The 25,707-nt window shown below is 38.8% G+C and overlaps 1 protein-coding gene across 1 annotated transcript; it reads left to right on the top strand.

Moving 5' to 3' along the window:
* Positions 1-4,020: 4,020 nt before the first annotated feature.
* Positions 4,021-25,707, top strand: LOC122064477 (carotenoid 9,10(9',10')-cleavage dioxygenase 1). Its single transcript, XM_042628181.1, has 14 exons — positions 4,021-4,298; positions 5,262-5,332; positions 5,732-5,746; positions 14,040-14,151; positions 16,236-16,335; positions 16,518-16,580; positions 18,632-18,742; positions 18,824-19,008; positions 21,486-21,624; positions 23,076-23,193; positions 23,274-23,375; positions 23,907-24,158; positions 24,799-24,910; positions 25,367-25,707. Exons 1-14 carry the CDS (start codon positions 4,065-4,067, stop codon positions 25,394-25,396), a joined length of 1,644 nt encoding a protein of 547 aa, XP_042484115.1. The 5' UTR covers positions 4,021-4,064; the 3' UTR covers positions 25,397-25,707.

The raw sequence follows: 25,707 nt of genomic DNA, 5'->3' as shown, positions 1-25,707 counted from the left end.
CATATTGGCCATTATGTGACCGTAGCGCCGATACTTATCGATACTCACCGATACATACCGATATATATCGATACTCACAGATACGTGCTGATATATACCGATACTTATCGATCGATACATACCGATACGTACCAATACATACCGATACGTACCAATACATACCGAAACGTACATTTTACCTCAATTTTATATTTTTCATAGAGTCGTATCGAGGAATGTCGGATGTGTATTAGTGGTGTATTGATGCATATCGGTATGTATTGTAGGATATATATCGATACGAAATGATTTAAAAAAATTAAATGTATCGTATCTATGTGTATCGTATCGACCGACTAAATTTAAGATACGTATCGGAGGGTATCGTATCGGTATCGGAGATACTTAAAACCATGTCATGGTATTTATAGGCTACTGATAGAGGGAGAGTGGGAAACGATTGTGAAGAATCATGTTTAGGCGTAGAGTCCTTGAGGGGAGTGGCTCTGTGATTCTAGGAATATTCCAGGTCTTAGGGTATTCCAGGGAAATATTCCCCTCTTATCTCAGAAAGGCCAACTGTGTGAGGGATAAATGTCTATGGTGACATGTAGTGGATAGAGTCCTGTCATTCTGAATAGGGATTACGTTCCTTGAATGCAAGGGTGGACGAAAGCATGTTTCTAGAAACCTTGTTGTTGACACCGAGCCGAGGTGGCAACACAACCTAATGGAGGGCCGAGGTGTAGCATGGTTAGGACCGGTCCTTGCCCGTGCTGTGGTTGGGAAGAAATACCCTCATCAATATTAAACACATGGAAGTATGGAAATGGTAAAAACTTTTGAGTGAGCTTGATGACAAGTCACAAGCTAATTGCAACAAGGTATGAATGGGTTATATCACCACGTTGTTTACCAGTTGTCACTAGGATCCACTCACATGGCAATTCTAATTCATAGAGAACTTTAACAAAGAGGAAGGTATTGGCAATGGTGATTGATGAAGACATTATCAACCTGGCCTTACAAATTATTTATTTATTTATTTATTTATTTATTATTATTATTATTATTGATAGCAGACCTTAGCAAGTTTAAATCCTACAGGAGGAATATGGAAGCACACAAACTTGCCCATATTAATAAACTTTTGGCTGGGTACACTTGCCCTTCCCAGGTCTGACAGTAGTGGGAGCCTCATGCATTGGCTTGCTTTGTACCACTATTGTCCCCAAGGATTTGTTTTGTGAACTTCTAATATCTAAAGGTTTCTAGTATATGCTAGTAGTCAGTACTTGTAAATCAACCCAATAAAAAAACAAATTGAAAAGGATAGAAACTCAAATTAATCAAAATCAAACCTCGTCTTAATGATTTGGTTTTAGTTTGACTTAATATTATGAACAATTTATATAACTTACTTAATTTTTTCCATATTTTATTATAATGTTTTTTATATTTAATATTTAATTTTACTTTTTTAAATTCAAGGGATTTAGATGTAAAAAAAAATGAACATTTTATATCCACATATGAAATGATTTGAAATTAGTAATAAAGCTTGGGGAAAGGATTCCCCAAAATACAGCATTGCCTCACCACTAGTGCAGGGACCAACAGGACCACTAATGAAGCACCAATAGGAGTGGGTTTTCTACTTTTCATGAGGGGTAGCATGATCATTTCATCCTCCAATATGTCTAGCATATTAGTCACAATGTTTTTTAGACTTATTTTTCCCTAAAGTTTTCTAGAATAAAAATTATAAAAGTTTTTTTTTTTAATTTTAAATTGAGAAAAAGAAAGTACTAATTTACGTCTGTCTACACTTAAACATAGGCAGACATGAACAAACTATTTTACCCCCACCCTCTCCGTTGGGAATGTTATTATATAGTCTCCCCTTTATTAATGCATTAATGCAATAATCTGTGCAAGCGGAGAGGATTCTCTTTACCCTTCTTTTCCATGCACATGGGCTGTCGGAGGAAAGCCATCTTTAGTTAAGTTTTGATTTCTCTAATCCCCAAATCCCTTTTCTCTTTCCTTCTTTTTTTTTTTTTTTTTTTTTTTTCTGGTTCAGAAAAAATATAATATCCCATCATTGACGGTCTCTACAGAGTTACGTAACACCACGCAAAGGCAAACAACTTTTCACACTTGTGCGTCCTATTTACCATACGATGAATTACTCGACTAGGTGTGTCAATCGGTCGGTCTGGTTTGATTTTAATTCGGATTGAGTCGGTTTCAGTATGATAAAGTTGAAATCGAAATCGAACCAATAAAGAAATTCCGATTTCGATTTGGTTTCGGTTTCGGTTTCGGTGCGATTTGGTTTCAGTTTATCTTCGGTTTCTTAAATCGATTTGTAACCGGGTTGGTTTTGGTTTTTGGTCCAGTTTGGATTCGACTTTCCATACAAATGTTTACAAAACTATGTAAAGCTTGATTTTTTTAATGAATTTTGGAGTGTTTCGGTTTCTTACCGGTTTGGTTTCAATTTCGGTCTGGGTTTTGAGCCGGTTTCGGTTTGGTTTCGGGTTCATCCGGTTTTCGGTGTGGTTCGGTTTGGTTTTGGGGTTGCAATACTCCAAACCGAACCGACCCAATAAGGCTTTGGTTTGGTTCGATTCGTGTTGTTATCGGTTCGGTCCGACCGATTTTACCGATTCGGTTTAAGAATTGACACCCCTATACTCGACCATCCCTTAAACTTCTAAATTTTACAGAAAACACCAAGCACTTGTAAGTTCTCCAACATCAACCTCAAGATGTGGACTTCTATCATTTACCTAATTAGGCTACAATTCCATGCAACCATTAATGGGGGAGTCTCGATCCCATAGAGCTCCCAAGAGCAAGTGTTCTTCTGCATTATGCACCAATCAACAACACTAAGCAGCTGATTACAAATGTTACACTACATGGTCCTTGCACCAACGTGAAACCAATGAAAGCATATCAATCCAACAAAATGGGAATTTTCATTTCACTGATTACTAAACGGCCATTTCACCCTTCTTGTGTCTAGGTGCAAGTTCCATGCCTAAAATCCCCTGACAATCTTATTTTTCCCTTATATTTTATATGATTAGGGGATCGACACATTTACATATATGGCGATACCAATACATTTTAAACATCCATCTAAATTAGCCAAAAAGTAAAAAGATACCACATTTTTATCAATACCAATGAAACGTATCAATATTGATCATGGCCAATATTGATATCAATAACTTAACCCATGGACATCTCCCACACAAAGTCATTGAGTATATGAAAAGGGGTGTCAAAACAAAGAGTCCACATTCTCTGTAGCGAATGGTAAAATGTGATGAGCATCGGACAAATGAGAACATCTATACACACATTTCAAGGGACTCCCGAGCCGATACTCATTACATCAACGCAAAGACTGCAGACAATTTTTATACCAAAACGAACAATTTATATGTAGAGACCCACGTGATTTAGGAAGAGAGGGTGTAAGAGGAGAGAATAACTCTGAGCAATTTAAACACCACATTACAAGAAAAAGTTTAGAGAAGCTCATCAACAGAATGATCTCAGACACATTACATTTGCAATAACCACAAGATCGAATTCAGACGAAGAGGAAGAAGAATTAGAAGAAGATGATGCAACCACCATTTGATGACAAACCCACAATGGATTTCAAACTCAGACAGAGGAAGAACAAGAAGATGAAGATGCAACATTTGAGACCAGACCTACAATGGCTTTGTTGGAAGCACAAATGGAATTACGCCATTATCGATCTGGGCAAGGAACTGCAGACCCATTAGTCGAAACAGATCGACATAGCTTAACCTCCCAGGAATCGAATCAAAGATCTCATTTGGGAGTTGCGGCGAGTAAGAACTATAAGAAACGCAAAATGGTATAATTGTAGTTTTATTGAATTGTAGTGGCGCTTTCGTAATCATGAATATTACCGTAAGAAAATTCCCAGCACGGATGGATTTGGTGGTCATCATAAGGACCAGAGATTTTCTTTTTCATAGAGAGAGGATAAGTGGGTTCTCCACATACACTGACAGAAGCAGAGTTCAGAAGCAATGGTGGGCGAGGAGAAACAGAAGAAACAAATCCAAGATGGCGGAAAGATTTTGGTGGTGGATCCAAAGCCAAGTAAAGGAATCGCTTCGAAGTTCGTCGACTTTGTGGAGAAGCTGATAGTGAAGTGGATGTACGATTCTTCACAGCCTCATCACTACTTATCTGGGAATTTCGCCCCGGTGATTGAAGAGACTCCACCTTGCCAGAATCTTCCTGTTAATGGATATATTCCGGTGAGAGAGAACGTTAAGTTAATTTTCTAGTGTCGTTCTGGAAGTTTGTGAATTCCCAATTCAAGCTTCTGTGGAATATTTGATTCTGTTTTAGTTTTTCCTTTCCCCTGATTTGAAGTGATTGTCCGAATCGGATAGGAATCGGCTTGAATCAATTTGAAAAAGCCCTAGAATCGGCATACTTGAGGAATGTTCTAACGATTCTGGTGTTTTTATCCCGTAATCGGCTCTATCGACTCGTCAGAAATTGGGATTGGTGACTGGCGATTCCCAATCTGATTAGCCGGTTCTTGAGACCCTGCTTAGTCTTCTACTGTAAAATATTGCTCTCCAGTAGAAACTAATATGCTTATTAATGCCTTTGTGCATGATTTAGTGGTTTTGTTTATTTTGCTTTTTTTTTTTTTTTTTTTGATAACTTTATTCTGAGTAAAGATAAATGGTTGAAAGGAATTGTGCTGAAGGCTTGTCTCCTGTTCTTCCCAGGGAATGAAGATGCACTATTGAAGTTTTACTCCACAGTTTTGATTCGTATGACTGTTGATGTTTACTGGAGTCTTCTGTTAGTTTCTGTTTTGAAATGTTATATTTAAAATTATTAGATTCCTTCCAAGAGCTTCCCTTGCTTCCTTATCAATTCCTTTCCAATCATGTACGGGGTTGACCTTAGTAGTATCATGCTTTGGATGAAATTCTGATATTCTCCCAAACATTCATTGATTGTTTAAGATGAGTTCAATTTAAGAATCTTAGTTAGATCTCAGAGGTGTCGATTTTGCACTTAACAGCTCATTGATCTTTCGTTGCTTGGCCTTGTTTTGGGATTCTGTTAGTGTATCTTTATAATTTTCTTTATTGCTTGCCACTATACTGGAAAAATTCGACCAAATTCTGAGGCTTAACCTTTAAATTTTATTTTTGGTACTGATAATGCATGTAAATACGGGGTGTTTTGCATCACAGGAGTGCTTGAATGGGGAGTTTGTCAGGGTTGGTCCTAATCCAAAGTTCCGTCCAGTGGCTGGATATCACTGGTACATCTATTTTCCTTATCTTGTACTGTTTTAACAAGACCATGACAAGTTCCTGTGTTCGGATAAAATATTCAAAATAAAGAAGTAGAAATGTTCTCCAAACAACTTAACATGGACTCCTACTTTCTGGATGTGCTTTTTTGAGTTCTTTTCTAGGGAAATCTGTTCTAGATTCGTTGGACTGATATTTGATAAAATTGCTCTACTATTTTTACTCTTCTGGATTTAATTTTGTAATTTGTAGTCTTTAATTTGGAAAACAGTTATGTGTGTCTGTGCACGCGCTCGCACATGGGCTTGCATGTGCGTGCACAGATGATTATATTTTATGTTGCACTCTGGAGTTCAGTAATTCTGTGGTGATGATTGTGCCTATTTTGTTGTCTGGTCTATGTGCAGGTTTGATGGAGATGGGTATGTGTTTTTCTCTTCATTGCTTCACAACAGAAGAGGAGATGTTTGTTAATTTCATTCAACTTTCCCCCAGGGAGTTTCTTTTGCTGCATGATAATGTTCCAAAATAAAATCTCTTGGAATCATCTGCAAGACCCATCATGCCTTCAGGGTTATAGGGCTATCAGTATTTCTTTCCATTTCTTCTTTTGTTACATGAATTGGTGTTAGCCTTGTAACATACAAATTACATTTAAATCTTGTGATTAATTTAACTGCAATTAAATGTTAAGAGTCTTACTGACTATTTAATGCTTGTATCTAAGACCCAATTTCTCAGGATCCAGATCCTATCCAGTCACTGGGATGCCCAGTATGCATCCGATGGCTGGGAGGACCTTGGGGTGCGGGCCCGGGTCCTCGCAGCCTTTGGATGCATGCTGGGCCTCCAGCACGGCTGGAGAGGATATAATCCGATTTCTCATGATTACGTGCCTGAATTACTGCCAAGTCTCATCTGACATACTGGTGACAAATTACATTCAGTACAACAACGACACATCTCAGCCTTATGCCAACTAAATGGGGTCGGCTACATGGATCCGTATGAAAAAAAAAAAAAGGTCTGGGACATCCCACTCACGAACAATCGGCAACCCGGATCTTAGCCCTCCAGGCAGCTCTGTTAGATACCATACTTGGGTGAAGACTTAACTTTTGCATGTTTCTTCTTACTAACTCCTCAATGGTCATTTTTGGTCTGCCCCTAGTCCTTTTCGCTCCATCCATCTGCATCTGAATGACAAATTACATTCAGTATTTTTGGTTTATGATCATTCATCCTACTGTGGTCCTGGTTCTGCTTATGTTTTTATATTACCCCTGCTCTGGTGCCTGGATACTAGTTCCTTTTGATTTCTTCAGCTTATCATGATATAGGGCCTGGTTTACTGCTAGGTCCAAAGGATATTTTGGTTATGAAACACTCTCTGTGTTTATGGTTGAGCACGCTGCGGTTCTGTTTCCCATGTTATCTTTACCTCTGCTCTAGCACCTGAATATTAGTTCCTTCTGATACTGTCTTAAACTTATCTCTTGAATGTATATGCATGTGTCATTTTGGATTCCTAATTCCTATAATGATGTCTGATATGTTCTAGGGTAGATAAGTGAAGAAAAATAGAACACAATTCCCATGGGAAAGAAACACAGCAATCCAAACAGATATTGCAGAAATAGAGAAATTAAATAAATCCAGATCCAATGGCCGGATGAGATGATATTTGGATCAAACGGCTCTCTTACTATGATGGTACTAACAGAAAATAGAAACTTAGTACAAACAGAATTTAGTGACCACAAGGAATGATGCACTAGGTAAACAACCCCAGTTGAAGGTCAAACTCGACCTCAATCTCAGAATACAGTTTCAAACGTAGGATTCAAATAACTACACAAACTGTACTTCTGGGATGAATTGAGAGAACTTAGTGAACCCACACAATGAGGCTCTATTAGGCTTCAGACCAAGCTCCAGCACTGCTATTAGTGACCCCAAAATAACCCCAAAGGATGGCTGGAAGTAGAGCAACAGAGGAGAAAATAACCAGTGTAACGGATCTGCTTAGATTAGGGTTTCTAGTTCTTTAATGGGAGAATACCTGTAGCCGAGAGTGGGAGCTTGTGGTCCTTATCAAACCCTTAAAAGGGCCCTGGGATCTGATCTCAGATTTGGAAGATGTGAGGATAGGTCCCAATTAGGAAACTTTGGTGGAATTCTGCAACAGCTGCAACTGACCTCCATCCACTGGGGACCAAAAGCTGGTCGAAGGGGCCTCCTAAGGCCGGGAACAAAACCTCAAAAAGGCTTTTGAATTTGGGCAGCAGGCTGAGAAAACTAGGGAGGATCGATTGGGGTTGAAAACCCTGACAATGGCTGCTGTCGATCCTTGGCCTGGCTGTGCTTCAAACTGATCTTGTATATTAACTTCAGGCCTTCAAATGGTCTTGGGATAAGCTCTCAAAACACTCACAAACAAAGTAAAGAAAACAAAGAAATAGAAAAGGGAATTGACAGGAGGTGAGAATGGGGAGAAAATGGTGATTGGTTTGGGTATCTCACCTCTCAAGTTTAGGCATCTCACCCTCTCAAGTTTCAGCTATCTCAGCCATGAGTTTAACTCAATTTTTAACAACTTCAAATCTGTCTTCTTTATTAAATCGACGGGCTTTAAATAGCCCTATATTGTTACAAAGAAAAGGAAACTTTCTAAATTAGAAACTTTTCGACAATTAGAAACTAGCTAAACCTTCCTAAACCTGACCAAAGAAATATAAAAATTGAAACTACTAACGACTTTGTCTAATAAAAGGACACTAACCTAAGGAAACAAAATAGAAACTAACTTGTCAAACAAGACAAAAGGAAACTAAAACCTAAGCCACTTGCTGAATTGATTGATGGCCTCTCTTCTTGAAGCTTCTTTCCTCCATTTCAAGGGACAGCTGGATGGTCTGATAAGGCTGCTGATCGATGGGGAAAATCCAGCCCTGAATTTTATGAGATCAATGGTGATGCAGCAACACTCCGATGGATCCACCCAAACCCGCTCCAAAACCCAGACTAAGACCCAGATCCAATTTTGGTTCCAAGTTACTGATTTAGGTTCAAGATTATTAGAATATTCTTGGATTTTATTTTATTTGAAAATATTTGTTTTCTTTTATTTTAGGTTTTTTTAGGGTAGCTATTAGGTAAGTAGAAATTTTCAATTTTAGTTTTATTGTGTTTCTATTTTACTAGATTTTAATTTAGGAAGCAATTAGGATTTTCTATATTAGTCTTAAGAGTTTTTATTTTGATTTAATATAAGCAAGACATGTAACCAAGGAATTAATTAGTTGATTAATGAAGAATGAATTGAATTTGGAGAACCCTGCGCGGCTATCTTCCTTACCCCCTTCCTTCTTCTTTGAGATCTCTTCTTTTCCCCTTCTATCTCTTATTCCTTCGTTGTCCAGTGAGACAACCCCCATCCCCCTTTCTTCTTCTTCTTCCCTATGATTCCCTATGTCCCCTCTCTTCTCCTGTCTTTGTTTCTCAAGTAAATTCCTTTGCTGAAACCTTGTTGGGCGGTGCCCCCCCTTCTTCTTCCCTCCCAACTTCTCTTCTTTTCTCTTTCTGGTAGCACCCCTGTTTTTGGGTACTTGCAACAACCCATATGTTGGATCGATCTCCACTGTGAGTGAACAGCTTGGCCTGAGACCTTGGTCGAGGGTAGGGCTTCTTTAGGCAACTCAAACCTTGGAATATCATGCCTGAAAGACCTCTCTGTTGTGAGTCACAGAGCAGCCAGCTATTACTGGTTCTATACGTTGTTAAAGGGTTGAAGAAGACAACCCTTTTTATCCCACTTTCCTTTGATTCTTCTTTGCTTTAATTTTATTGCCCTCTTCCCCTTAATACCCTTCCTATCTTCACAAGTTAATTCCCCTTTGTCTTGTTTGTCTCTTGGACTTAAGGTATATTTATCTTTGTCTCTTTAATTCTTTGTCCTTTAGTGTTTTTTGTCTTTTGTGGTAGTATTTTTTTACTTCATATTAATACCCTTCCTTTACTTTTCTATTGACACCTGCCACTAAGTATTTGACTTTCCAAGATTACCCCTTTCCCTTTTATACGTTACTCTCCTCTTCTAAAGTCCTTTTGTTTTACCTCCCATATTAATGACCCTCTCTTTCTTTTATTATAGCCTGCCATTGAGTCTTTTCCCTTCCTAGTTTACCCTTAATCAATAAATCTAGGCCCTCCCATAACCTTTGTTCTTTTAATTATCAAATTACCACTATTTCTAGCCTTTAGCTCCTAAGTATTTAATTGGGCCTATATCCATCCTAGCTGAATTTTTGGGGCCCACCGGCCTCGCATTATCTGGTATCAGAGTGAATTTCCTATCGACTCCTTTACTCTAATGGTCGCTCACACCACCCCCTCACCTGAACTGTGGACTCGATTACTTTGACTGAATGAAGAGACATTGAAGGTGGCTAGAGCTTTCTGAGAAGAGTTGGTTGCTTGTAAGATAGAAAGGGAAGCACAAGCTATTACCCTCCAGGACATTAATACAAGACTTGATGCCCTAGAGTCACGTACTCGGAAACCCAACGGACAACAAGGTCACGTTACTCATGACATTGTGACGACACCTCGAGAACCGTGCCCCCAATCTAGGGACCATTACATTAAACTTTGCTGTCGATGTTGGAGATGAATTGGACGATCTGATGAAGGATGCTTCTGAAGAATTGATCGATGCCCCAATCTCATTTGTGAAGCTCCACCATCCTATTCTGATCAAAGTCATATCATTTGTTAATGACTATTAGAAGATCGTGATCGTTAATCGCGAGGTGCGTTGGATCTTTACCCCATTGGAGCCATTGATTGAGGATGCTAATCGAGTGGTGGTGCTTCCTTCTACAGGAGATTTATTCGGAACTTCAGTGTAGTTATGGCACCCATCACTGAATGTATGAAGTCTAGTAAATGGAAGTTTGAATGGACGGCTGCAGCGACCAAAGCCTTAGCTCTTGTGAAGAGGAAGATGACAGAGGCACCCATCCTACGCCTACTAGATTTTGACAAAGTATTTGAGGTAGTTACAAATGCTTCACATGTTGGGCTAGGAGGAGTGATAATGCAAGGACACCCCATCGCTTTTTATAGCGAAAAATTGAATGAGGCCAAGAAGCGTTATTCGACTTATGATCTAGAATTGATGCAGTCGTCCAAGTGTTACACCATTGGAGGCACTACCTCATTGGTAAGGAATTCATTTTGTACACTGATCATGGGGCCTTAAAGCACCTTCACTCACAGAAGTCGATTAGCCATAGACATGTCAAATGGGTAGCCTACTTGCAGGAATTTGTATTTGCTATGAAGTACAAGGCGGGAAAAGAGAATACAGTGGCTGATGCACTTATCCGGAAAGTGCTCACACTTAATACATTTTCAGCACATGTTATTAACATAGATCATATACGAGGTGAGTACGCATCTAATTCTGATTTTCGCACTATCTTTGTGGAGTTACAACAAGGTGGGCAGCACCTAAAGTACTCTATTCATAGTGGGTACTTATTCTTTGGCACACGGCTTTGTATCCCAAACTCTTCCCTACGTCATCACATCATACGGGAGTTATATAGAAGAGGATTAGGACATTTTGGGAAAGATAAGACTCTTGCATAGGTGATTGATCGATATTATTGGCCATGCATTACAAAGGATGTCGATCATGTGATCAAGAGATGCCGTGTATGTTAGTTGGCAAAGGGAGGAATACAGAACACAGGTTTATACTCCCCACTACCTGTTCCTCATGCACCGTGGCTTGATCTTAGCATGGATTTTGTTCTTGGACTACCCCCTACTAGAGAACAATATGATTCCATTATGGTGGTTGTGGATCGTTTATCTAAGATGGCTCATTTTATACCTTGTTGTAAGACTTTTGATGCTTATCAGGTTACAAGGCTCTTCTTCAAGGAAGTAGTAAGACTACATGGGCTGCCAACTAGTATTGTGTCTGATCGTGATGTTTAAGTTCATGAGTTATTTTTGGAAGACATTGTGGTTGAAGACAAATACAAAGCTGAATTTTTCAAATGCATTTCATCCACAGACAGACGGACAGACAGAGGTGGTGAACCGTAGCTTGGGAAACTTGTTGAGGTGTTTGGTTCGAGACTATGAAAAGACATGGCCTTCTATTCTTGGCATTGCAGAATTTGCCTACAACAGCTCAGTGAATAGGACGACAGGTCGTACTCCTTTTGAGATCTTGCTTGGAATTCAACCTAAGCGACCTATTGACCTTATGTCACTTCCACCCTAGGCTTGAGTTAGTATTGAAGCTGATGAGTTCTTGCGTCATATCACTGAGGTGCATGCCAACGTTCGACAACGTATTGCCTTGAACAATGAGGTGTATAAGGCTTCTACTGATCATCATCGGTGTTATGTGGAGTTCAAACCCGGGGACATGGTGATGATTTGAGTAAATCCTGAACGGTTTCAGATGGGTGTCAATACCAAGCTACATCCACAAAAGATGGGTCCGTACAAGGTGCTGAAACGTATAAGACCTAATGCTTATGTGCTTGAGCTGCCGGATGACATGACCATAAGCAACGTGTTTAATGTGGCTGATCTTCACCTTTATATTGGGCATCATTCGAATGATGGAGACACGGAGCAAATGCTGAGGTTGCCCCAGCTGAAGCCACCCACTTCTGAAGTTATTGAAGACATCTTGGATGATAATTACAAGACCTCCTGCCGTGGCACTAGTTATCACACTTTTCTTGTCAAGTGGAAAGGCCGTCCCCGTAGTGACTGTACTTGGATTCATGCTGATGATTTCAAGAGGCTTGATCCCGACTTGTATGAGCGCTACATGTCCCTTATCCATTCGTCGGAGTTGAATGTTTTCAAGCTGGGGAGAGCTGATGTAGTATCAACAAGGGTTTACACAAGGAGAACCAAGACCAAGGTCAACCCAAGTGGCTGACTGGGTCGACCCAGATCTGGTCCAAGTCAGCCCACGATTTGGGCTGCTGATGGGGTTACTAATTAGTTATTTAGTTTCTATTTTGAATTCCTAAATTAGTTTCTAATTTCAAGTCATTGTGAGTTTCTAATTTCTGTCAAGATTAATTTATATTTTCATTAGATTTCAATTTCCAGTTTTTAGTAACTTCTTGTAATCAATTTTTAGTAACTCAGATTTAGTAACTCTGAGTTACTATTATTTTTAAACCCTCCTCATCATTATAAATAAAGGATATGGCTTTTTTATGAGCCACGATTTTGACTAATAAGAAACAACTCTCTTGTTGTTGCCGCTGGTACCCCTGGCTGTTCCTTGTGTTTGATCAAGGCCTAGGGATTGGTGTTTGATCCAATCGACACTCTGCGGCAAGAAGTCCGAGTGGGTTGCTATTATTTTGTGGTTTTCTTTATTGGATTATCTTCTCCAGCAGAACAGGTAAGTAACTGAACCATTCTGCAGAATTTTTCTAGGTTCTGAATCTCTGTTTTTCCCTATTCTGTCGACCTATTCTGTTGGGAGTTCTAGCCACCCGATGGCCTTGTGATTCTGGTCGGTTGTTAGGATCAACCAGAGGGGGACTCGATCCAAGTTTGGTGCTGATCAGACCAGGGGTTTGTCTGGTTCTGAGTTTTCTTCAATTCTGGCTGATAGTGTTCTCTGCCCAGAATTGATTTCTGTTTTTTAATCTGTGTTGAAGTTGACTGCTGCTTTTATTCTCCACTGTATTGGACCTTCTAACCAGTAATTAGATTTGTTATTAGTTCCTTAATAATACTCTACTGAAGTTCCAGAAATTACTATCAGATCTTAGGACCTGCTGTCAGAATCAAGTTCTGATTTGATTATCTATTCCTGTGATATTTTGATTCTAATTGGACCTTATTCAAATACTCTATTTCTGTTGCTGAAATTCTATTTGTTGGTGCAAACTCTGCTACCTGAAATTCTAGATTCTGGATCTAATAATTCTGGTTTTTCAAGGACTGTTGACTGGTTTAAGTTGGACTGTTGTTGCTGTCTACTATTTGGTGGTTATTGGTTGTTCTTTGGTTTAACTTTCCTGCAGTCTTGGGTCTGGTTTGGTTGTCAAATCCATTCCTACATTAGTAGTAACATGGAGGATTATCATACTAAAAGAAGGGATCAATCCAAGGGCTGGATTGTCCTTCTCTGCAGCCAGAATTAGAAGGTTAACAGAAACCGTGAATCATACCTGCAAAACAGTGGATATCAGTGACATTTGATGGATGGAACAGTAGGGGAAGATAGACAGAACACTAAATATTACTTCAAAATCGTAAACTGACAAGAGGGAAGTCAAAACAGCAAGAGAGATTGAACTATCAGAAACTGTGGGTGACTAGGAAACCAGAAAACCTGCAGAAACTGATATATCAGTATAGATGTAACAGCACAGTCCATAAAACTTAAATAAAAGTGAGAACACCTATGAGAATAGCCTCAATACCTTACTGGAATGGAACTGACGAATAGTAGAAGAGAGAAAATAAAAGAGAGACAATGGAAGAAGAAGAAAGGGGGGAAGGGGAAAACCAGAGAAGGGAGATCAATAAGAAGAAGGGAAGAGATAGGTTGGAACATATTTTGTAGTTATTGTTTTTTACTTTTTTTTTTTTGGGTGGATTTATTGTTACAATTTTGTTGGTTAAACTGACGTAATTTCTTTATCATTGCAGCATGATTCATGGTTTGCGTATTAAAGATGGAAAGGCGACCTATGTTTCACGTTATGTAAGGACATCACGCTTGAAACAAGAAGAGTTTTTTGGAGGGTCAAAGTTTATGAAGGTATATTGGTAAACCATTCTAGGAAGGTCAGATTACAGCATGTTTGCTAGAGTTAATTTCTATTTAGTTTAGGAAGTTGATTTTTCTTTAGCTCATACCTTGGAACGACAGCCATAAGCAAATAAACAAATAAGAAACAAAATTTAATTATAAGTAACTTTTGATGTTTTAACAAACTATATAATGTAGGAAAGGATTGGACAACCAAACCAGACCCAAGACTGCAGGAAAGTTAAACCAAAGAACAACCAATAACCCCTAATAGTAAACAACAACAACAGTCCAACTTAAACCTGTCAACAGTCCTTGAAGAAACCAAAATTAGCAAATCCACAATCAGGAATTTCAGGAAACAGAGTTTGCATCAACAATTAGAAGTTCCAGCAACAAAAATAGAGTAATTGAATAAGTAGGGTCAGAATCAAAACATATCAGGACCAGATAACCAAATCAGAACTCGATTCTGACAGTAGGTTCTGAAATCTGGCATTAACTTCTGAATTTTCAGCAGAGTATTATCAAGGAACTAATAACACATCTAAGGACTGATTTGAAAGTCCAACCCATTGGAGAATAATAGCAGCAGTCAAGTTCCATACAGATTTAAACTAAACAGTATTCAGAATTCAGATCTGGGCAAAATCCATAACCGGCCAGAACTGAGTAACAGTCCACTTCAGCAGGAACCAGTGGTCTGATTAGCCTCAAAATTGGATCGAACTTCCTTCAGAATAGGACTAACCTTTGATCAAAATTAGAAGGCCATCGGATGGCCAGAACTCCCAAAACAGCTAGGACAACAGTAGATAAAATGGAGAACCTTAGCCCAGAAATTTTGTAGACAAATTAGAACTCTTACCTGATTGTTTTGACAGCAGTAGAACCTTGAAAACAAACTTGAAAGAAGTAAGAAAGCTTGAAGAAAACCTCCTGGGCTTCACGCCGCAAGGAATTGCTTGGATCAAACACCAAACCCTTCTTCTTTGATCAAACACAAAGAACCCTCAGAGGAGAAACGCAGTAGCATCTTTTTTTGTTCATAAAATCGTCTCTCTATGATGAGAGCTCTCCATTATTTATAATAATGATGGGATTACAAGAAAATATAAACTAACTTTAGTTTCCAAAAACTGAAATAGGAAACAAAAATTAGAAACTCACCTAGTTACTAAACCTAAAATTAGAAACTTACAAAATAGAAAGTCCTTTAGTTACTAAAACTGGAAATAGAAACTAACTTGTGACTGAAAATCAGAAACTAGAAAGGTACTGAAATTAGAAACTAAATAACCCCATCTAAAAAGGAAACTAAAGAAAAAGGAAACAAATCACTAAATTCCGTATGCAACCTTAGAACCTCTAGTTTAGACTCATAAAAGTAGCCCAATACACTAAAAACACATGGGATCAAAGGCCCAACATGTATGGAACCCAACCCTAAGCTTATTCCTAATAAAACAAGCTTATTTTGGTAATTAATCTGCATCACTATACCACTGGCTCTAAGCCATAGTTTCCGGACTTGGTTGGTTTTGGTATTATCTGTGACAGTAAGTGAACCTGAATCAATATCAGGACATAAGGAAGAGAGAAGAGAAAAGAGAAGCGAGATTTCAAACGGAAGAGACAATACTGCCACGGTTTGAGTGAGTAGCAAAATACCCAAACCGTTGGGGGGGGGGATGTTTATATATTGATATAATAGCAAGAAATTACAATTAGGTCCCGGATCTACAACTTAAGACTATGATTTAACTGTAGTTTACACTTAAGGATAGAAGTAAGAAAGAAAATTACAATAATACCCCCATAGGACCGACACCAACTTTATACTCCCCCTTAAGCTGGAGCATAGATATCATTCATGCCCAGCTTAGAACAACCTTGGAGAATTACATTTCAAAACAAGCCTTTGGAACAACCTTATAGTTAGTTGTCCGATTTTCTCTGTGTTAATTATTTGGTAAATGGCAGCCCACTTGTTACAGTTCTACAGTTAGGGTAAAAAAAATCTTTAGTAATTGCACCTTGATTATGTATTCTTTGGATCCTATAGTCATCATGTTTCATTGTGTTATGTGTAGATTGGGGACCTTAAGGGTCTGTTTGGTCTACTAATGGTTAATATGCAACTTCTTCGAGCAAAATTGAAAGTGCTGGATGTTTCCTATGGAACTGGGACAGGTAAGACTGTTGACCTGTCTAAAAATGGCTTTATTTGATATTCACGAAAAGGATTTAAACACCATTCTTCTGTATCTATAATCTGTTACAGGTCTGGGAAGCATGTTTGATCCTTGATTTTCATATGAATCTAAGAATGTTTAGTACTGGAAATGACTTAATCATTTGTGACCCTTGTTCAGGAAATACGGCTCTCGTATATCACCACGGTAAACTTCTGGCACTTTCAGAAGCAGATAAACCTTGTAAGTCTCATCTTTTCTTCCCTCTATTTTTTTATTGTTCTTTTCCCACCAAAGTGGATCATAGGCTGCTCAATGGCCTGGTTAGTCGGCTGCTGGTGTGCTGGTTCTTATCTATTGATCTACATCAGGGCACCTTGGACACCTTGTGTCTAGGTCCCCTCCAACGCCTTGGATCATCTAGATGGCGTGATAACTATGAGAGAAATTTTCTGTTTTCTATTGCCTTCATAGTGGTCATGATGTCTAAGCGACCCAAGGCATCAGAGGGGGGCTTGGATGCAAAGTTACACCAACAAGGTGTCCAAGGAGCCTGGACATCTAGGCAACGCTTTGACAACAATTATTACCTTTTCTATATTTGTCTAGATCTGTTAAAACTGAGCCACTATGTGTCTCTTGAAATTTGAAATTTGAAAATTTTACTCTTTGGGGTCATATTGGGAAAGCTCTTATATGTCCTTCCAAATTAAGGTTCCAAGTTTTGGTTTTGACCAAGATTTTGACCCTGGCCGAAACCGAATTATATCGTTGAAATTTGCGAAATGGGCTCAGAATTTGGCCCATTTCTCATGTCACAACTCAAAATGGCCATTTGGGTGCCCAAATGATGGAATTTTTGCGTTGAAACTTCTGAAGTTCCTATTTATTTATTTTATGCTAAAAGATCATTTATATTAAAAACTAAAAAGAGAAAAGAAGAAGAATTTACAAACTGGGAAAATCCACCTACATCAACAAAAAATTGGATAGCACATCCCACCTTCGCCATTGCCATCAGCAGGGAAGAACTGACCAAGCAAAGAAAACAATCCAAACACCTGCAGAAGCCTAGTGAAAACAGTATCTTGGTCTACCATGAGCATCATTCCAAGGCTCCTCTTTCATGTGATCTGGCCACTCCTCTATGGTACTTGAAACTCCCTTTTTTGCTGCCTCTTTTGCTAACCAATCAACAATAGGGTTAGCCTCTCTGTAACAATGTGTTATTTTCCACTCAATTGAACATAAGTAGTTGAAGAAAAACCCAATTTTGCATAACAGACCAAGGGACCACACGAGATGTAACTGCTACCGTCACAGCATATGAATCACACTCTATCCATAGTTTTTGGATTCCCCTATCCCTGGCTACTACTAATAAGCCAGTGCTGAAGTTCCTATTTAACCATGTTTATACATGTGAGTATTAGAAGGGAAAAAAAAACTAAAGTAGTAGTTTGGCTTTGGACTCTAAGTTGCTAGTGAATGTTGTAGCCTACTATATCCTCTCCCTTATATAGCTTATTTTACACATAATTTAGTCATATAACATACAAAGTTCAATAAAAATAATTGTACTCTACAGTATGAACAAAGAAGCATAAAATTGGAAAGAATTGCACAATTTCGACTATTTCGAGCGAAATGTGGCTTTTTATATATGACATTCCATCATTTTCAGCAAATGATCAAAACATTTCGGTCATTTTGCGAAATTTTGACCGAAATCTTGTAAACCTGTCAAGTGACTGGTAGTTTCTTTTCGACCAGAGTTGAAACCGAGGTATACCATCAAAATATTGGTATTGTGACTGAATCTTTTTGCTCTGTTCCAAATATAATTCGACGTTTCATGTATCCCTGGAACACCTATGACAAACGATGTTGGTACAGGTACAGGGTATGTGTTTGCATGGTGACCAGAAGTCAAACACCTAAACACAGCACAGAGATGATCCCTCCCCACCCCCCACCCAAAAAAAAGAAAAAACCCAGCCACCTGCGTCTTTCTGACTCAAAGAAGTTAACTCCCTCTCATTGTGATACGTTAACCCTCTTTTTTGACTATTTAGCCCAAGTTCCTTAGCCTATACCCATCTTTGGGGAACATGTCCCCATATCCTTATCCTTTTTTTTTCTTTGGGAGGGGGTGAGGAGGAAGGTCAGGTGGATGCAATTTCCTGACACATACCTATACCAGACACCTGTGACGTAGGATTTCATCAAACTTACTGCTTTTTGAGCTCCCTTGATATGGATAGGTTAAAACATCATCATTTTTCTTCCGACAGATGTCCTTAAAGTTCTGGAAGATGGAGACCTGCAAACCCTTGGAATGTTGGATTACGACAAGAGGTTGCAACATTCCTTCACTGCTCATCCGAAGGTTGACCCATTTACTGGTAAAACTCATCCTCAGAGCAAACTTTGTTGGGCAGTTTATGTGGTAGCTTGATTTTGATTTGTGGCAATCTTGCTTGCAGGTGAGATGTTTACATTTGGTTATTCACATACGCCACCCTATTGCACTTACAGAGTCATTTCTAAGGACGGTTTCATGCATGATCCCATACCAATAACAATATCGGACCCTGTCATGATGCATGACTTTGCTATCACGGAAAACTATGCTATTTTCATGGATCTCCCTCTTTACTTCCGGCCAAAGGTACTACCATTATCGTTAAAGTAGTAGAAAATTATAAATTTTTCTTTATTATGAATGATTGTAATATCCTTGTATTTCATATTCAATTAAAAAAAAAAAAAAAATAACCTTGTTCCAAGGGTCCTTAGAAAATCACCACCCCACATAACCTGATTTCTGAAAAGCTACCCACAATAGCTGGAAGTACTGTTCAATTGAGAAAAAGTTTGATTGTTACAAATCATGCAAAACCTGTTTTACCCACACAATAATATTAAAGGTGTTAACTCTTCCTCATACAGGTTTTTTTTTTCTGTGACATAGTATAATAGATGTTTTGGGGTGTGTGTGGACCCCTACCAATGTCAAGGGCCAATGTGCATTAGCTTTGTGGTTCAAGGATTTTTCTACTACAGCTAGGTACCCCCTGCCATCCCCCCTCCCAAAGAATTTTTTTTTTTTGTGATTTCCATTTTAATGGAGTTGTGACCAAGTTTAGACTCTCTTATGATTATATATTATTATTACTACTAATAAGGAAAATATCAAAATATTCAGAGCTTCATGATGCATCGAAGTAGGATTTATGCACACATTCTAATGTCATGTGCCCATTGATGTTTTTTTTTTTTTTGGGTGAATTAGTAAATGCATTAAAAGAAAATGTATCCCAAAAGGGAGATTACAAGCCCAAAAGGACAGCAACCAAGGCTCAGTGGGCTTGAGGAGTGGAAGGCATGTCACAAATGACATGTCTAAAACTACACAAGGCCCACAAGGCCGAAAACAAGAGGCTAAAGCCCAAGAACTTACAATTCAAAAGCACACATGGGATGAACAGGAACCCAGAAGCCCAAAGGAGGAGGGGCAAACTAGGAAAAATGGAGGTAGGGTGTAGGGTTCCACGAAACCCTATCAATAGGTCTCATCCCAACTTCTTCCAGCCATCAAGACGTGAATCGGGATTCAAGCGGAAACGGCAGGCACGATGATGGGGCGTGGGCCTTGCGGAGGGCCACAGACAGAGAGAATCTGACCTCGCAAAGGTGACAGCCGCGAAGGGGGGCGCCGGCCTTTTAGAGGGAGTCGGCGAGGCGGCTGTTGGCCGTGCAAAACTGGCAACCTTGCGGAGAGCATGCCAAAGTCGTCGGGACGCCGTTGGTCTGCCATGGAACAAGAGGAGGGGGGGAAGGAGAGCATAGCAAGGTCAGCCACCAAAGCACACTAGGACATTGTGACTCAAGGATGAGCGCCAGCAGACCCATCAAGCGTCGGTGGAGGGGGGAGGAGCCAATAAGTCTTTTTGGGAGCAAGTCGGAGCAGCTGATGGCGACAAAACTATGCTCGAACAAGCAGCAACTCCTGGAAGAGCAGTAGCAGGCCAGAGTTGGCCAGCGGAAGAGGGAGCCAACAAATCCAGTAGGGAGGATCATGGATCCCGGCAAGACCACCATCAGATTAGAGACGGGAGAGGAAGGAAAGGGGAGGCAGCTAGGGTGGATCGCGACCTCCCGGGCATGAGAGACCGAAGAAGAAGAAGAAGAAGGGAGGGGAGGAGGAGCAGCCCGGCCAAGCGGCGGCACAGATAGGGTTCTCTGTTCTCGGGAGCAATCTCGTGTTAGGGTTGCTTCAATGTAAATGTAAATTCCGATGTGCCCATTGATGTTAGTTTTTATGGTTCAGGGATTTTCCCACTAGAGCTATATCCCTGCTGTCCAGCCAAGCTCTTTCATATAGGACATTTAGGAATTTCTTTCCTTAATTTAGTCATGGGAAATTTTAGACTGCCTCTTGCGGTTACTGTGACAAAAACTACTAAAGATTAAGACTTTGCGTTAGTATTGAGTTTTTTGAGGTTTAATTTGGATTGTTGTCATTTTTATTCAAATTGATTTCATGTTTATGATTTCTTTATTTATGTTTCAATTTTCTTGGATAATGTTGTATTAATCCTTTGGTGGTTTAAGATTAGAGTTGTTTTCCTATACTGAGAAAACTATTAGAATTTTTTAACCCTAAATAATTTTGTCTATGGATCTTTTTTATTTGGAATATTTCATTCCTTGGTACCTTTAATATGGCAAGTGGAAAGTTACATTTTCTTTTCCCAATAGACTTGAAATTGAGAGGATCCTCTAATATGAGGATTCTGGGACATTGGAGGCAGGAAAAAAGCATAAATGCACTGGTAGCTTATTTGCAGTGGATGCGTCTGTGCTTACAAAATGCCCAGAGATAGTACTCCTGCCTGTATATTGGTTTTTGTGGGAAGCATTTTGCAGTCATTGTTTCCTACTCACCCTTTCCCCAGTCTCTCTACCCCAAACCACTCGCCACCCCCAACCCCGAAAAAAAATAGAAAAGAAGGAAATTCTTGGCTTTTCATACTTTGCTCTGCTTCACCATTTTGTTTGGGGTAAGTTTTTTTTACAATATTTGGGACACCAATATTCTTATTAAATTTGAGCAAATTGTAATGCATTTCTTGTTTTTTTCAGGAAATGGTGAAGGACAAAAAGCTAATTTTCTCATTTGATGCAACAAAGAAAGCTCGCTTTGGTATACTTCCACGATATGCTAAGGATGAGCTTCAAATCAGATGGTTTGAGCTTCCAAATTGCTTTATTTTTCATAATGGTGAGCTCTCTCCTTTACTTTTACTGCCCGTCCTGTAAATAATCTAGTCCACTTGACCCATTTTTCCATTTGGCTTAATCATTCCTATGCACATATCTCAGTGAACTTTTAATAGCTAAACCTGGTACAGCAATCCAAATCAGTACAAAAAATATGAAGGCCCTTAGTTGGGTGCAGGTTTTGAGATGTGGTTTTTCTTAGTTGTATGTGGCCGTGGCTAATACATTAGCTTCTGTTCGGGGCTTTCAAGCAGGTTATTGAAGAATACATTGCTTTCAGTACAATTATGTACATATGTGTGCTTTTATGTCACCTAATGGTTATTTCAATCAAAGGGGCAGCTGATCTTGTGGTTGGCATATGCTAACTAGACATAGATGTTTCATTATTGTATATTATTTCAATCTCGGTATCTATAACCGAAAGACGCATATTTTGGTATAATAAGGGAGTGAATATGATACAAATAAAATAGAGTTGCAGAAGGTCTTTAATGCCCAATTTTTGCAGTAGATAGTTGTACTTTGTATGTAGGGAAATCCACACATTCTAGTTATCGTCGCAGATTCTTTAGAGAGCGACGAGTGATACTTGTTGTCCCAAAAAGAAAAGAGAGGAAAAATAGTGATAAAATAATGCTTAGTCCTAGCTGAGGGATTTACTGTATGGGAATCACTTTTAGCTTGTCACCCTCTTTCTGTTTTGGGTGCTAAATGCCAACCAACTTGATATTTATTTGATCATCTATGTGAGACTTTTGGTTCCATTTTACACCCTCAAAAGAGGTTGACTGATTTCTTAGCTTGAAGATTCGAGCCCCAACATCTTTGATGAAACAGCTTCTGTGGCTCTCTTGTCATGGTTGATCTTCTGAATATGGTTCAACACTTGAAATTGCTTTTTTCCTCTCAGATTCTCAAAAATCAAGTCTGTGGATGAGCAGGAAAAAAAATTGTAGAGAATTCTCCTCTAGTGTTTTTTCCTGCTTTGTGTATTTCAAGAACAATCTGATTAGATGAGAAAGAATTAATTAGCCAGTTCCCTGATAGGAAGCCAGAAATATTAGAAGTTTTAACACAACCACGAGCTAGCTACTTATTGCATTTAACTATAGGATTACCCCACGTCATGGTTTACATTTGGTTTATGTTGTCCTCTCGATAATTTATTGCAATTAATCAAGCTGATAAATTTTAGTGGTGGCCCTAGAATCTACCATCTTTCACTGATCCAGCCAAGCTACCGCTTGGGACTGACATGTTGATATTTTCCTGTGGGAGCCATTGATTTGTTAGGATACAATTGAATATATAGAATTAAAGGGGTGCGCTTGGTCCAATTGAATTTATAGAGTTAATGAAAGCTTTAAAGTTTGTTAGGTCATGAAAACATTAAATGCATGGAGTTACTTTGCCCTTTTATTCTAATTTTATGTGGCTTCCACTTACTAGCCAATGCTTGGGAGGAAGGTGATGAAGTTGTTTTGATCACTTGCCGGCTTGAGAACCCAGATCTGGACATGGTCAGCGGAACTGTAAAGGGAAAGCTTGAAAATTTCAGCAATGAGCTGTAGGACCTTATTACTCACATTATTTATAAGCTCATTTTTTACCCTCTTGGGTGTTCCTCAACTTCCTTTTTCCTGCCAGATATGAGATGAGATTCAATTTGAAAACTGGAGTAGCTTCACAAAAGAAACTGTCAACATCTGCCGTTGATTTTCCTCGGGTGAATGAGAGTTACACTGGCAGGTTTCTCTCTATTCCTTGTTGAATTTGGCAGATATTTCAGTTTTGAATTTTATGGGAAAGGATGTCTTTTTGGAAACCTACTTTTCTGCAATAGACTGACAAGGCTAGATTTTTGGAAGACAAAATCTCTCTTTCATTCTTGATCCACATTTATGTTGTTTAATTATCTGATATATATATTTCTGTTGTATGTTCCATTTTTGAATTGTCTCTGACATACATTATTAGTGCATTCTATTGGTAGGGAGCTTCTAATTTTCATGTCATCACATAGGCTTGAGTTCGGAATTTTTTTTTTTCCCGTTTAATTTTTTATGCCATGTTCATTGCAAATGTATCGTTATTTTACCCTTCTAAATGAGCAAAACCATTCTGCACGACATTTTTTCTATCAATGATGTCTTCTTCTCTAGGATATTGATCACTTTATTGAACGAGATGCTATTCATGCTCCTCGGTTATTGAATCATTTCGTAGAGGACTTCCAAATTTCATTATTGTTCTTTCTGTTAATTATTTTTGCAAATTCAGGAAGCAACGTTTTGTCTATGGGACAATACTGGACAGCATTGCAAAGGTGACGGGAATCATCAAATTTGATCTGCTTGCAAAACCAGAAACTGGGAAGAAGAAGCTCGAAGTCGGTGGGAATATTCAAGGCATATTTGATCTTGGGGATGGAAGATTTGGTTCGGAAGCAATTTTTGTCCCTCGTGAGCCTGGTACCTCATCTGAAGAGGATGATGGGTACTTGATATTCTTTGTACATGATGAGAAAACTGGGTAACAGTTCTGCCTTTTCCCAACTATCCAATGCTGTTGTGTTAACTATAGTAACTTTAGTCTATGTTCCACCACACAACATGTTTGCCCAATTCTATAGAGCGATAGTTGGAGGTGATGTCTCTCTACAATATTCTGAAATGTCATCTCTCCATTTTCCACTATATAAGCTACCAGAAACTCTAATCTCTGAATGCAAAAACTTCCTGTATTGTGAAGAATCAGAATGAAATAGCAATTCCTGGTAAACGAGAGAACTTAATTTGAGAATCTGAGTTATTTAAGCCCATATAGATTGTTTGGATCTCTCACCAGGTGTGTCTTCCATGTGTCTTCTGTACCTTTAACTATCTCCTGGGACTGAATTGCTAGTTTTGTTTTGTAGAAAATGCTTTATGATGTTCTAATGGCCATTATTTTTCATTTGAAAGAGTTCAAAAGAATGTGATTCTTGTTTCATTAAAATTCCTGTTAAAGCATTTTAAATATTGACCGACATGTGAGATTTAATAGAAACTACTAGTCTTTAAATCAAGTTCGAATGAAATAAAATTGAAATTAAAGTAAGTGGGATATTTTTTTTCTTTCCTTGGAGATATTATGTGCAATTAATGAGCTTATTTGATGTCTTTGTGTGCAGAAAATCTGCAGTCAATATAATAGATGCAAAAACAATGTCAGCTGATCCTGTTGCAGTTGTTGAGCTACCACATAGGGTTCCCTACGGATTCCATGCATTCTTTGTGACAGAGGCAAGTATTGCAGCCTCTTTAATCAATTCACACAGAAATACTCTTACAGGGCTAAGAAATTTATGAACTGTGCAAATAGCTGACAAGCAAACTGAAAGAATTTTTTATTTCTTTTTTAATTATAAGGGGGTATCACCAATTGGGAGTTTCAGGACTAGTACACATTTCTGGAGCTCTGTATGGGGCATGTTTGATCAATACTAGCTACTCACTGAATGTGTCCCTCCTAAGACCCCAATCTCCATCACCAGATTGATCTTATATATAGGAAATTGTGCCATTTAATTGAGCATTTAAAGGGTTATGATCTAATTTGGTCTTCACTTTCACCCCCTGAATGGATTTCTGATCCATTCCTGGTTATTGCATTGTTTGTTGTACTTGGTTTTTGCTTTATCTTCACATCTTTTTGCCCAAGCACTGACATTAATCTCAAACGTGTGGATATTTGGGCAGGAGCAACTTCAAGAACTGGCAAAGCTGTGATCACAAACGCAGTTCAAATCACATTAAATATCTGTAGTAGAGGATACCTTAAATAGGCATCAGCAAGCCCATCCAATTCTCCACAGAACTCTGTATATGAAATCACCCCCACCACCACCCCCACCCCACCAAAAATGAAAAAAAAGAGCTGTATATGTCTTGTCTGGGGAAACAGCTATCCATGGCTAGCACTCTAGCAGGAATTTAAAAATTCTACTTATTCCCATCAATGTTTCTGGAGGTCAATATTTTGGTTGTATCAGACTATTAACCTTAAGTTTCTATCCAAATATTTTGGTTGTAGATATAAA

Source organism: Macadamia integrifolia, unplaced genomic scaffold (genome assembly GCF_013358625.1).
Source record: "Macadamia integrifolia cultivar HAES 741 unplaced genomic scaffold, SCU_Mint_v3 scaffold1665, whole genome shotgun sequence".
NCBI classification, from domain to species: Eukaryota; Viridiplantae; Streptophyta; class Magnoliopsida; order Proteales; family Proteaceae; genus Macadamia; species Macadamia integrifolia.
The sequence above is the reverse complement of the archived record's forward strand: the minus strand, read 5'-3'. Positions and strand labels throughout refer to the sequence as shown.

Excerpts from the sequence above, each read along its gene's own strand:
- LOC122064477 (XM_042628181.1), top strand. The coding sequence starts at position 4,065 with ATGGTGGGCGAGGAGAAACAGAAGAAACAAATCCAAGATGGCGGAAAG. Across the intron at positions 16,581-18,631 it reads TTCAGAAGCAGATAAACCTT|ATGTCCTTAAAGTTCTGGAA; the intron begins GTAAGTCTCATC and ends TTCTTCCGACAG. Across the intron at positions 18,743-18,823 it reads GAAGGTTGACCCATTTACTG|GTGAGATGTTTACATTTGGT; the intron begins GTAAAACTCATC and ends TCTTGCTTGCAG.